The sequence below is a fragment of the Peromyscus maniculatus genome, chromosome 12 (genome assembly GCF_049852395.1).
Source record: "Peromyscus maniculatus bairdii isolate BWxNUB_F1_BW_parent chromosome 12, HU_Pman_BW_mat_3.1, whole genome shotgun sequence".
NCBI lineage: Eukaryota > Metazoa > Chordata > Mammalia > Rodentia > Cricetidae > Peromyscus > Peromyscus maniculatus.
In genome coordinates, this window is record NC_134863.1 from 14,741,824 (window position 1) to 14,754,372 (window position 12,549).

The window sequence follows — 12,549 nt, forward strand, 5'->3', positions numbered from 1 at the left end:
AATTTACCATCTCTCCTCTCAATGTCTAGAATTCTCATCTCACTCTTGTAACACTATCAGGAAGTATGTGGAAGTGTGGCGGCTCCCATTTTACAGATGGGTAAGCTGAGCGTAGCTAGGAGAAACCTGTGCCAAGGCTAGCTTTCCTAACTCAATGTCACAGATCTGCAATATCAATTGTTTTAGGGAAAAAGATGTGGGTCACAGGTTATCTGAAACTGTCCCCTCATTTTTTGTTATATATGTAGGTTAGCCTCTCTTGACATGGGCTATAGTGGCCTTGGGAGAACAGCTTTACAGAAGGAGGACAGAAAGCTCTTCTCTTGGCACACTTAATCCTGAAACGCCCACTGATGGCTAGTAGGCCATGGCAATCACCAGTGCCCTCACTTCTGAAGTCTCCAGTTTCCCACTGAGCTCAGTTATCACCCAAGTCTGCCTGAGTCGGATGCAGGACTCTTGAACCCACAGAGGCAACTACTTGGGCCCCAATTTCCTCTCCTTAGGTATACTGGTCCTGGCTACTGGGGAAGCTGAGGCAGGAGGATCACTTGAGACGAGGAGCTCAAGGACAACCTTTGCAAAAATGGCTTTCACACAAACAAATGAGCAGCACATAAAAGACAGTTTAGATGGTGCAGAGGCCCCTTTAAGCTGATATCATTCCCAGACTTGGTGACTCTGATATCGAAAGCCTTTCCAAGGTCACCAGTCCAACACTCCTATAAGCATAGACTATGTCCTGGGCCCTACTCACTATATATTTATATATCCCACCCACTAAGGGCTGAGATTTGGAGATGTTTATGATCTGCGGCAAGACAAGGTTGATGTCTGGCAAGAATGTTTGTGCAAGGAGCCCATTCCTTTACTGATCCAACCACTTCCTCTTTTTCCAGTGGTACCGGAAGCCAGACTACAACTTCTTCGAAACATATAAGAGTTATCGCAGGCTGTTCCCCAACCAGCCCTTTTACATGCTCAGGCCTCAGATGCCATGGGAACTGTGGGACATCATTCAGGAGATCTCTTCAGATTGGATTCAGCCAAACCCTCCGTCCTCCGGCATGCTGGGTGAGTCCGCGTGTGGAGAAGTCCTGTGTTGTTTTGTACAAGAGGTTGGCGTTCTTCTTGGGTCTCGGTCATTCACCAGAACAGTCGCTCAGCCTGTACACTGTACTAAGTTCTAGCTCAAATAAGATGCAATTTTTCTCCTTAGGACGTCTGCCGAGGGAGTTCAGTTCAGACAGCTCAGGCTACAATGAGGAGGGAGACACTTGCTATTGTGGGAGAGAAGAACCCCGCTAGCTGGGTGGTTAGAGATAGTTCTGTGGAGGAGAGAAGTCAGGGTGAGAGTTCTGTGGAGGAGAGAAGAAGTCAGGGTGAGAGTTCTGTGGAGGAGGAGAGAAGTCAGGGTTTGACATGGGGCAGTAGAGTAAAGGGAAGCACAAGCAAAGAGAAGGAAGTGAGAAGATAGGATCCTGGACGGATGGAGCGAGCAAGACTCCGTCTCAGGCTTACAATGTAGAGCGTATGCCAAAGCCCATTCATCAAGTACTATTTTAAGTCAGTGTCATTAAAAATCACAATGCCAAAAAATTATAATGAACAGAACGTTGCATATTCAAATACAGATAGAGTTGGTAACACGGCTCTGTAGAATCGTATTGGGAACCCGAGCCAGTCATACCTCTCCTGCTTGGTGGATGCCTTTGGTCACAACCCTGAGGGAAGATGGGCAAGCTTGCCCATGTGGGGTCGTGTTGGAAGCGGGAAGCTGACGTGGCATGGACTGGGCATGAGGGTCCTGGCTGCTGGTCAAAGACCCTCCCCTTAAGCTCTTCCCACGTCCCTCGGTTCTCACTGCCCATCTATCCTTTCCGCCCTTTCTCTTTGGATGGATCACTGGGACGGTTCCATGAGTGTGCAGGCTGTCTGTGCAGCAGGATGGGCACACCTTCCACGGATACCTACAGTGGGACACTCTGAACCAGGTGGTTCCAGGACCCACCACCGTGCAGTTGTATCTTTCTACGTCCCAGGCTCGGGTGCTAGCTGTGTTTTATTTATCCTCGTGGGTTTGGCATAGTAAATGTTCCCAGAGTGAATGAGTAGCTCTCCTATTAGAGGCAGAGAGGAAATTAGGGCCCTTACGGTGTGTCATCCCCTCTGTGACCTCCGCTTCAGCTTTTAGGTAGGTGCGTCTGGGTTCTTCCCGGAGCTTCTAGAGCGTCCATGGCTGACATGCCGAGGAGCACACTGCCTGTGGCCCCGCTGCCCTGCTGTTGGCTGTGTCCCTATCCTCCCTCCGAAGTACACTGGCCCTTGACCCCACGCCAGTGCTCTCAGGCCTCACTGAGGAGAAGTGTCCCTTCCTGTCATTCCTAAGGGTGCTTCCCTGGTAACCTTGTCAGTCAGAGGGCTGCTCTTCTTCCTCAGGGAGCCAGGAACAGTTGGAGGGCAGATGTGTTCTTCCAGCACGTGATTCTTCCAGAACAAAGATGCCGCCACCGTCTCTAGCTTCACCTCTGGTTGGGAGCCTGCTCCATTTTAAAGATACCCCGTATTAGTAGTCACTGAAAAGGGCTCTCTCAGTTGAGGTCTTATTGAACCCTGACAATAACCTACACAGTAGGAGCATTGCAAGGCTCTCCCTCCTAGGGCTGATGAAGAAGGCACATGGAGGTATTGTTTCCTGCACAAGACACCCCAGCCAGTCGGGGTCAAGTCTGGGTGGTCAGATGAGTCCCCTGTACCTGGATGGGCTTGCATCTCACTCAGCTGCCTCTCTGGACAGTACCAGAGTGGGTCGTGCTTTGGTTCTGCTTTCCTCTTGTCTCACTCCAACTAAAGGGGAGAAGTTGTCTGTCCTCGGAACTGTGTCCAACAGGCATTCTCTGAGTCAGTCTTCCTAATTGTTCTCTGTGAGGCTTTGGCAGGGTTGTAGTAATGCTAGGAAGTGCCAAGTACAGTGACAGCCTTGTTTCACTCATGGTCTCCTTCACGTTGACTTACTATGGCTTACTCCATTGGTGAATTCACTGGCGGAGTCCTTTAATCCTGTAGAATGGTGGAAGGTTCTATATGTACGAAGCCATAGCCTTGGTGCTGGGGGTCCAAAGCTATAAAACGGACCAGTCTGTTGGCCTCGGCTTATCAGAAAAACCCAGACTGGGGATCGTAGGAATAGATAGGACTCTGGGTGACTGTTCACCAAATTCAAGGTGCTGAGCAGTTACAGTCAGCGGGCAGGGTTCTGGGTTGCTCGTGGTCACTGGGCGTGGCTCACCTCTGCTTCCTTCTCTAGGGATCATCATCATGATGACACTGTGTGACCAGGTAGATGTTTATGAGTTCATCCCATCCAAGCGCAAGACTGACGTGTGCTATTACCACCAGAGCTTCTTCGACAACGCCTGCACGATGGGGGCATACCACCCCCTCCTCTTCGAGAAGAATATGGTGAAGCATCTCAATGAGGGGACAGATGAAGACATTTATTTGTTTGGGAAAGCCACGCTGTCCGGCTTCCGGAACATTCGCTGTTGAGTACATGTCTCTAGCCGGGCATTCTCATTCTTCTCCTTGGGTCATTATATGGCTAGTCTCCCGGTTACCCCTGCTTAGAGGAGCGGTAACCAGGCCCAAGCCTGCTTCTTACACTCTAGGGAATTTTGTTGGCAGGAACTCTGGGGCTTCCAGAGCCTGATGGCAAGGAGGCAGACCCAGCCTTCCCTGCAGCCACAGAGCATGGGAGCTCAGATTTCTGCCCCACACATTCACCCTAGATGGCACCCTCCTCTCTTTCCACACAGGCAGGGAAAAGAGCCACAGTTCTCACCAGGGTCGCCAAAACCAGACTTTGGTTTTTCCCCAACCGAATGATGTCATCTTCACCAACCAGCACCTTCTGCGGCTTGAAATCTCTACGCAGGTATTGATTTCACACCTTAAAGAGGCCGCCCCCGCCCCCCAAGGCATGATTTGTTCCAGATGCAGGGTGGCTCAGAGGAGGGAAAGCAAACCATTGGTGTGGGACGTGGAAGCCTGCTCCGTGACTGCAGAGCGAAGTCATTCCCAAGGGCGCGTCCCTGGGGACACAGTCCTGTTGTCACCCTGTCTGGCGAGGCTGATCCTTAAGCCTGGGTGCGGATGAGCAAAGGCTCTGCAGTAGCTCCCTCCCCTCTCCATGTGGAGACGAAAGGTACAGAAACCCCCGTCTCTGTCCTCAACCCGTTCACCGTTGAGTAGACGAGACGGACACCCAACAGGCAGCTTGAATGCAAAGATTCCATGTACTCAGGGTGCTGGGCTTTGGGGGGGGGGGACACTGCTGTCTGTACACCCAGGAGGAGCCGGCTCCGCCATGTTCTTGTACAGCTGTGTGTGGCATTGGGGACATCTTAGAGGAGGAGAAGTCACATGTCAAGCAGCTGTCACCCGAATCAGAAGGGCTGCGTTTTCCTTTCTCCCGTTATCCTCCTCTTACATTCTCTAAGACCTGGTAGGACATGGGGCCCAAGATATTTTTGTTAGGAATCCCCTACCCACGCTGGCAGCAAGTGCTGCCCCTCAGTAGACACCAGGCGAGTCAGATAGACCGGGGCTCTTTTTATCTTTTTTAAATGTCTGCCCCCTAGCCTTCTAACTGCTCTCGTTAACTTCCCTTAAATCAGTCTCTCTCCCCCTCCCCTCCGCCCCATCCTGGATTACTTTTAATCATTTTCTGTTTGACAAATATCCTGACCCCCAACTTCTTTGACCTCATGGGCCCTCCATGGAAGGTCTCTCAGGGCATGGGGACTATGTTTTCTAGGACTTAGGTTAGAATCTTAATCAGAACCGATTCTCACAAGGTGTGAGGTGACTGACTGGTGATTGTCCCGCTCTCTCCTCCAGCTCCCTGCCAGGGGAGTGACATTGGTCTCTGGGCAGGAAGTACCCACGGTGTTTGGCAAGTATATTCTCATAAGGATTTTCTGAGACCTTTCTCCCCGGTGGGGAACTGCAATGGCCCACTCAGCCCGTGGTCCAATGACTTGTTTATGGTTAAAAAAAAAATGAGTGCAAACGGAGCGAGGCCACCAGGATCCAGTCCAGTGGACTCCCAAGGCTGGCCCTGTGCTCACAGGGCTCCAGTGCTTGAGCCTCAGACACCTGTTTACTGCTGACCCCTTGCCTTATACAGACAATAGAGAGCCTGAAGTGAAAGGCCCTGGGTTTTCAGGTTGACCCCCCACTGACTCACTGTGCCACTTTACACAGAGTCTCTTCTTCAAGGCTTTGTTTCCATATCTGTAAAAGGGGGGGTGATAATCCTACCTCACAGGGCTGTGTGGGGACCACAGGGGGGCATGTGGCTGGACTGTGTCCATGGTGCATAGGAAGTAGGTACCCTGCTGTCCTTATTTACTCATGAAGGGCCTGCTCAGTGATCCATGGGGCAAGGGAGGGCAGTGGCGAGGAACATGGCATCCTTTCTATTGTGAGGCAACTGCCCCATGTGGAACACTCGCGAGCCTGCCCTCCTGCCTGCCTGCGCCTCAGGTCCACGTCCGCTTGAGGGTGCACGGAGCATTGGGCTGCTTGGCTGCTGTGTGGGACGAGGCTAGGGAATCCCTGGCTTCCTTCAAGTTCTCATCTCACATGCTCATTATAACGCATCAGGACCCGGGGACAGAGCACCCAGGAGGCTGGCGTTCCGTCAGCAGGAGGTACATGTTGATGTCGGGATGGAGAACTACACTGGGTAGATTCTAGTTTTTAACTGTTATTAATGTGGAGGAATAAATTAATTAAATGTAATGTGATTCTGGTGTCTGTAAAACTTTCTCTGTGTTCTGTAAATGTGGAGGCCTGAGTAAAATAGACTATGACATGGATGTTAAGTGTTGTTATTGATTTGATGAGATGTTTAATATTTTTGGACAGTTTAAAGTCTGTGATTGACAGGAAGGCCTCTGTGTACACGGGCATTGACTTCAGTAGCCATCTATGCATCCTCAATCATGGGATCTTTCTGCCAATCAAATCTGTTGCTCTTGGTCTGGGGTTTGAGAGTGTGACAGAAACTTTAACAGCATACCTGTTGATTCTAAATTATCCAAAGACTGTACAAATTTTAAAATAAATCTTTTCCAAAAATCTGCCTCTTTTCTTCATACCTGCTAAAAGGGATGACCAGTGGTTCACTCTTGTGTCCCAAGAAGACACATCTGGAATGCCAAGTTCCCCATACCCCCCCCCCAGGAGTCTCTGGCCTTAATCTTCCTCTTTACCATTCCAGGTGTACAAGTGTTCGTATTTATTGTGAAGGACAGGATCTTAGAAATGTTGATGGTTTATTGATTTTTCTATTTATTCTTGCTAGATACGGGTAATGAAGCTTTCATTCACCCTACACCTTAGGAGAGAGGAGGGCACAGAATGAAAGGAAAGCCCTTGTTCCAGATTCCAGAACCCTTAGATTCTTAGGGTAGTGACTTTTCAAGGGAATATCCAAGAGAGTTTGGAGAAAAATCCCGAAGAAGAGCCGGGTTTTTGGAGAGGGATTTCTTTTTCCCTGAACTGCTGGCTTTCAAGATAAGGGCGTCTCCCCAAATCCTTAATATTGAATTCCTAACCCCAGGACTTAGAATGGAACCTCTTTGGAAGTGGATCATGGCAGATCGAATTATTTAAGATGAGGTCATGCTGCAGCAGGGTGGGCCCTTCTTCCAGTATGACTGGTGTCCTCATAAAAAGGAGAAATCTAGAGACAGGCACACACAGAGAAAACACTATGTAATGATGAAGGCTGAGGTCGGGGTGATGTACAAGCCACGGAATGCCAAAGATTGCCAGAAACCTGCCAGAAACTGGGGAAGCCGCCTGGAACAGATTTCTCCCCGACAGTCCTCAGAGGAGCTAACCTCAATCTGGGAGTTCTGGCTTCTAGAAGTTTGAGACAATACACTTGTGTTGTCAGAGCCACACACTTGGAGGCCCTTAACAAATCTAGCCTAATGCCTCCTCCCTCCACACCACCACTGCCACTTTTTTTTTTTTTTTTTTTTTTTTTTTTTTTTTTTTTTTTTTTTTGAGATAGGGTTTTTCTGTGTAGTTTTGGTGCCTGTCCTGGAGCTCGCTCTGTAGACCAGGCTGAGATCCACCTGTCTCTGCCTCCCGAGTGCTGGGATTAAAGGCGTGCAACCCCACCCCCACCCCCCCACCCCACCCCCTCTGGCACACCCCCACCTTGCCACTCCCAGCTGCAGCTTCCTGAGCTGGGGATGGGAAAGGCTGTTGAACAGTGGTACCTACTCCCCAGCTAGGACTCTGGGAAATACAGCCATAGATGCTGAGGTGAGTGGAGCTTCTTTAGGAAGACAGGACTCTCGGCAGCCGCTTGTGGTCACACCTTGACCTGAGTCCTCCTGCTTGGCCAGAGAACACTGAAGTGTATCCCTGACCCTTCATCCAATGCTTTGGCTTTGTGAGCTCCTTGGCCTCCCGCATCTCCATAATGATAGAGAAGCAATGCTGTTTAGATCCCACAAGCATGGGAGTTGGAAGCAGAAGTTACAGGAAAATATTTCTATCTGGCCAACTTTCCAGTGGCTCTGTGCCTGAGGACCTTCCCGCTGGGCTGCTGAGCTGGTGGGTGGGTCTCCATCTGTGTCTGGAGACTGCTTTCTCGTGTTCTTCACTCTGGGATCCGACTCTGTTTTTAAGATATACATGTTAAAGATGGGGGCTGTGGAAAGTGGGATCCTGGTTCCTTGGCTAATTGTAAGAAGGAAGAAGCATGCCTCCTCAAGAGAGAGGCTCACCTGACCCTCCATGCCCACCCCCACCCGTAGGGCTCTGCTCACTGTCAGCCCAGTGCTCGGTATCTTAGAGAATGTTCTTCTGTGCCAGCTCACAAACTGTTAGTGCACTGAACTCGTGCTGACATCTGCCCCCTAGTCAAACACCAGACTAGGAATGGGGGGAAGGGCATGCCAGATCTCAGGGACTGTCACTACCTTATTCCCAGCTCCTTGTCCTCCGTGAGATGCTGTCACCCTCAGCACAGCCTCTAGGGTGTACTCTGATGTGTGTTATGGCCCTGGACTGGCTTTTCCCTCTCTTGGGAGGCAGGAGTGCTCCAGAAAGTTCCTCCCACAGGCTGGGAGATTGCCATCAGTTCAGCAGAGTGGAAAGGATGTTGTCATGCTCATACTCAGTCTTCCTCAGGATTAATTGGCAAACAAATTTTTATTGCTGTCATTTTTCAAGACAGGGTTTCTCTGTGTAGCCCTGGCTGTCCTAGAACTTGATCTGTAGACCAGTCTGGCTTCAGACTCAGAGATCCACCTGCCTCTGCCTCCCGAGTGCTGGGATCAAAAACATGTGCACATGAGCACCTACTGTGTGCCTGGCACTGGAAGATAATGAATGATGTGTCTCATGGTTTCTGCCCTCCATGAAACAGGAGCCTGGAAGATGGGCCTGCCCTGCCTACGTATAGACATTTTCAGCAACGTTAAGCTGGACAACAGTGCTATATTCTTGAGCACACATTCATAATTGTCCCGAGGAAAATACATGCAAATGTCAAGTGGAGAAACGTGAGAGTGCAGGTCAAGTTCAAAGAGGAGGCTGAAGAGCAAAGGGACTCTTGTCAATGGGAAATAGGGAAGCCTCGGTGGAGACCAATTTTGAAACATGACAGGATTTCTATTGGTGAAATTATTATGGCCGCTCCACGTAGTTAAAAGGAAGATTTATTTAGTGGGTAACTTACAAGAAAGGGAAAGGTAGGTTGTGGGGTCTGGGGAAGGTGTATCGAAGTCCAGCGGTGCTCTCTGGAGCTCCGCTCAGTCAACCTCCACCGTTCAGGGTCCAGGCACCGAGAGAACATGCTGGCCCATCCAGATCTTGGGTCTCTCTGCGCCTCCCTTGGCCCCGCCTTGTAGGCGTGACAGTTGCCGAAGCCTCAATGGGGCTTGGAATTTCCAGATCAAAGCTGGAATGGCTATCCACTACAGATTTCCCCTTTCTTTCCTCCTCCTCTTTCTCTTTTTCTTCTCTTTCTTTCCTTCTGGTCTTCCTCCTCTCCATTTCCTCCCTCCTCTTTTTCTTCCCCCTCCTCTGGTGGGCTGCTGGAATCACAGGTGCGATTATCCCTTCCTCTCATTGGCTTTCTTTCTGCCTTCTGCCGTGCTGTGTACACCAGGCTAGCTGGCCCGTGAACTTCCCATCCCACTATAGGAGTTCTGAGATTACAGACACATGCCACCTGATCCAGCTTGTTACATCCATGTCTGGCATTGAACTCTGTGAGTCAGGCTCACACAGCTAGTCTTTACCTACTGAGTCCTCTTCTGGCACTCTTTGCACTTGTCTGAATGTATAATTTCAAACGTTCTGTCTTTACATCCTCTGATACTTCTGTCTCACTAGTCTGTGGCTCGTATTTTCTACTAAAATGTTTAGCTCAGTTATTGTATTCTGTATTTCTAGGGGCTCTAATTTTCTTATTTCTAAGTCACTGTTAATTTCATATTGTTTATGAATTAAAAATACAGTATCCTTTCATCTAAGTTCTTAAAAATAAATATATTTTCCTTATGAAAAACTCAACAGATTAGATATAGAAAAATACACCCCACATAATAAAGGCTTTTTATGAAAAGACTACAACTGGTTGGACAGTGGGGCACACTCCTTTAATCCCAGCACTCAGGAGGCAGAGACAGGCAGATCTCTTTGAGTTCGAGGCCAGCCTGGGCTACGAAGTGAGTTCCAGGAAAGGCACCAAAACTACACAGAGAAACCCTGTCTTGAAAAACAAAATCAAACAAACAAACAAACAAACAAACAAAAAAAGCAAACAAAAAAGTCTACAACTAACATTTTCCTCAGTGGCAGATAATTAAAATCTTTCCTTTAAGATCTGGAACCAGAGGAAAATAGCATGCTTGACACTTCTTTTCAGAACAGTATTGGACATCTTTGACCAAAATGGATATACTAGGCCATTCAACAACAATTCATTATTCTTTCATGATTAAAAATTTTTCAACAAATCAACTATTCTGAATTAATTGTTGGTCATTCCGTATATTTCCATTTCTTCAGAGTTTATATTTTAGAACCTAATTCTTTCTGTGGAGGTCTATTTCCTGTCTTTTGTGTTCTATTATTATTGTTCAAATCTTAGATGGTCTTATAATAAAACAAAAACAAAAAACCCAGAGCCAGATAGTGGGGTGAAAGCTGAAAGAACAGAGAAGCAGAACAAGCCACAGCCAACCTCACCTCCCCACCTCCTCAGCTGGTCCTGTTTCCTTAGGCTGAAATCCTCTGAGTCCTCACCTGAAAGGGTCTCAGCTGAATTACCCTAGTTCCTGTTTTCCCACGCCTTATATACCTTTCTCCACTCAGCCACGTCACTTCCTGGAATTAAAGGCGTGTGTGCTTCCCAGTACTGGGATTAAAGGTGTGTGCCACAACTGGCTGGCTCTGTTTCCAGTGCAGCCTCGATCTCACAGAGATCCAGATGGATCTCTGCCTCCTGAGGGATAGGATTAAGGGTGTGTGCCACCACTGTCTGGCCTCTAAATCTAATCTAGTAGCTGGCTCTATCCTTTGATCCTTTGGCAAGCTTTATTGGGGTACACATTATATCACCACATGTTTTAGGCACCTGTGCACGGAAACTGTAAGAACATTTTCTTACAAGTGTATATTATACATCGAGTGTGTTTTCCACCTGCTTCCTGTGTGCCTGTCCCCTCCCATTGGTCCCTTTGTCCCCTGGATGGTTTTGCTTTGTCTCTCATGTCACATACACATACATGACTTTATGTATCTCTATGAAATCTAAGAACCAAAAATGAGAGAAAAAACACAGTATTTTTCTTTCTAAAATTGGTTTATTCACTTTCTGTAACCACCTCCAGCTGTATTCTCTTCCTGGAAACAGCGTAACTTTATTGCTTATGTGTCTGCCTGGTAAGTTTTGACTGGATGCCAGGCATTGTAAATAGTTTCTTCTCGCCTACTGTGTACTTTTGGATTCTGATATCTTCAGCTTTGTTTTAGGATTACAGTTAAGCTTCTTGGCAATGATTTGTTGTCTCTCGAAACTGATTGCTGGTTTGTTTCCTCCCTAGTTCTCAAGGGTCATGGTTGCTTACTACCTGTTATTACCACCGAGTTCATGAGAAGAATCCGATCACTTTCAGCAGAGTCAGGCCTCTGAAGGTCTTCATTTGAAACTGAAGTGGATACTTTTGTTACCGGAGGTGTACTTCAGGGGAACAGTTCTTTCAGCCATTTGGATCTGTAGTAGAGACAGGAAGTAGGGATCCTTCGGGCATTGGTTTGCCTCATTGGTAGGGAACTTTCTGGCCATTTGCCTATAAGGGGACAGCAAAGCTGAGTCAAACCTGCCTGGCTCAATTTCAAGAGCCTATAGAAATGGGAGCAGGGAGGATAGTCATTGGATTGGCTCTCTCCATCCTGAGAATGTAGCAAACAGAAGATGTGCAAGTTCTAATTCTTCAGACCTATGGGATTTGAAATCCTAGCATGGCGTGAACAGTCTACAGCGCCAATAACAGGATATGGTAGTGTGGAGAAGAAACAAAAATATCTAGTGCCTAGCATTTAGTGTTAACAAATGAAAAAAATGAGGAACACAATGACTGCCGTGAAGATGAAGCCCCCTAAGAGCCTTGCTCTTGGCCCCATTTCAGTCAAAATTTGAGAGGCCTGGATTTCTAAGTATAGGAGCAGGGTCACAACAAGACCTTGGGGAGTAAAAATGGCTCCTAACAGGGAAGTGCGTGGGGTTGACTTGTGCTTGTCGGCAAATAGGTCAGCCGGAATGGGGGCAGGATGTGGGGTGGGCAGTGGACCACAAGTTGATGTGTTTGGTTTGAATAAGTGGATTTTAAGTCTTTGCTTCTTTCTGGATGTTACGGCTAAGCTGTTTTTCTGTGGTGACGAGGTCTTGTTTTGTTTCTAATGGCCACTGTTTGGCTCTGTGGAAACCCACAGCTCGGCTGAATAAATTGGGACCAGGAGTACAAGCCTAAAGCCTGGCATTGCCAGAGGATCTGAGTGGTGCCTCCTCAGAGGTCTCTTTTAAGCTTTTGCCAAAGGGGAGTGGGTTGTGAGAGCCTTAAAGCAGGTGGGGAAAGGCTCCATAAAATTCTTCAGCAAGCTCTGAAAACCACTTGGCTCTGCCGTCTGGGGCATCCTGGCTACAGGATGGAAAAGAAGCTGTCTCATGCACGGGCAGATTGCTCAGAAAATGCCTGGAGACCAGCTGAACCCAACAGCCAAGACTAAGAGAAAGGCTACGGCAGCTCTGTGACTCCATTGACGGAGATCAAAAGAGAACTATGTGCGAAGCTGTGGAGAGGACCCCTCTGCAAGTGGGAAGTACCTGATTCCTGCCGCAGCGTACTGCACGGGAGAGGCATGTGATATACTAAAGTGACATTCCGCAGGAGTTCGAGAAGACAGCCAACGGAGAATCCCCGAGCAGCCCCCTTTTCTAATGAGATAATCCAG

General features: G+C 48.3%; 1 protein-coding gene across 8 annotated transcripts in view; it reads left to right on the forward strand.

Moving 5' to 3' along the window:
• The window catches only part of St6gal1 (ST6 beta-galactoside alpha-2,6-sialyltransferase 1), a 132,492-nt gene extending 126,348 nt beyond the window's left edge, over nucleotides 1–6,144 (forward strand). For all 8 annotated transcript variants that reach the window (XM_006985069.4, XM_076548626.1, XM_042259098.2 and 5 more), the window contains 2 exons: nucleotides 900–1,074; nucleotides 3,308–6,144. In XM_006985069.4, coding sequence (XP_006985131.1) covers nucleotides 900–1,074; nucleotides 3,308–3,549 — 417 coding nt within the window. In that variant the 3' untranslated portion in view covers nucleotides 3,550–6,144. The remainder of the gene's footprint in view (nucleotides 1–899; nucleotides 1,075–3,307) is intronic.
• The last annotated feature ends 6,405 nt before the right edge of the window (nucleotides 6,145–12,549 follow it).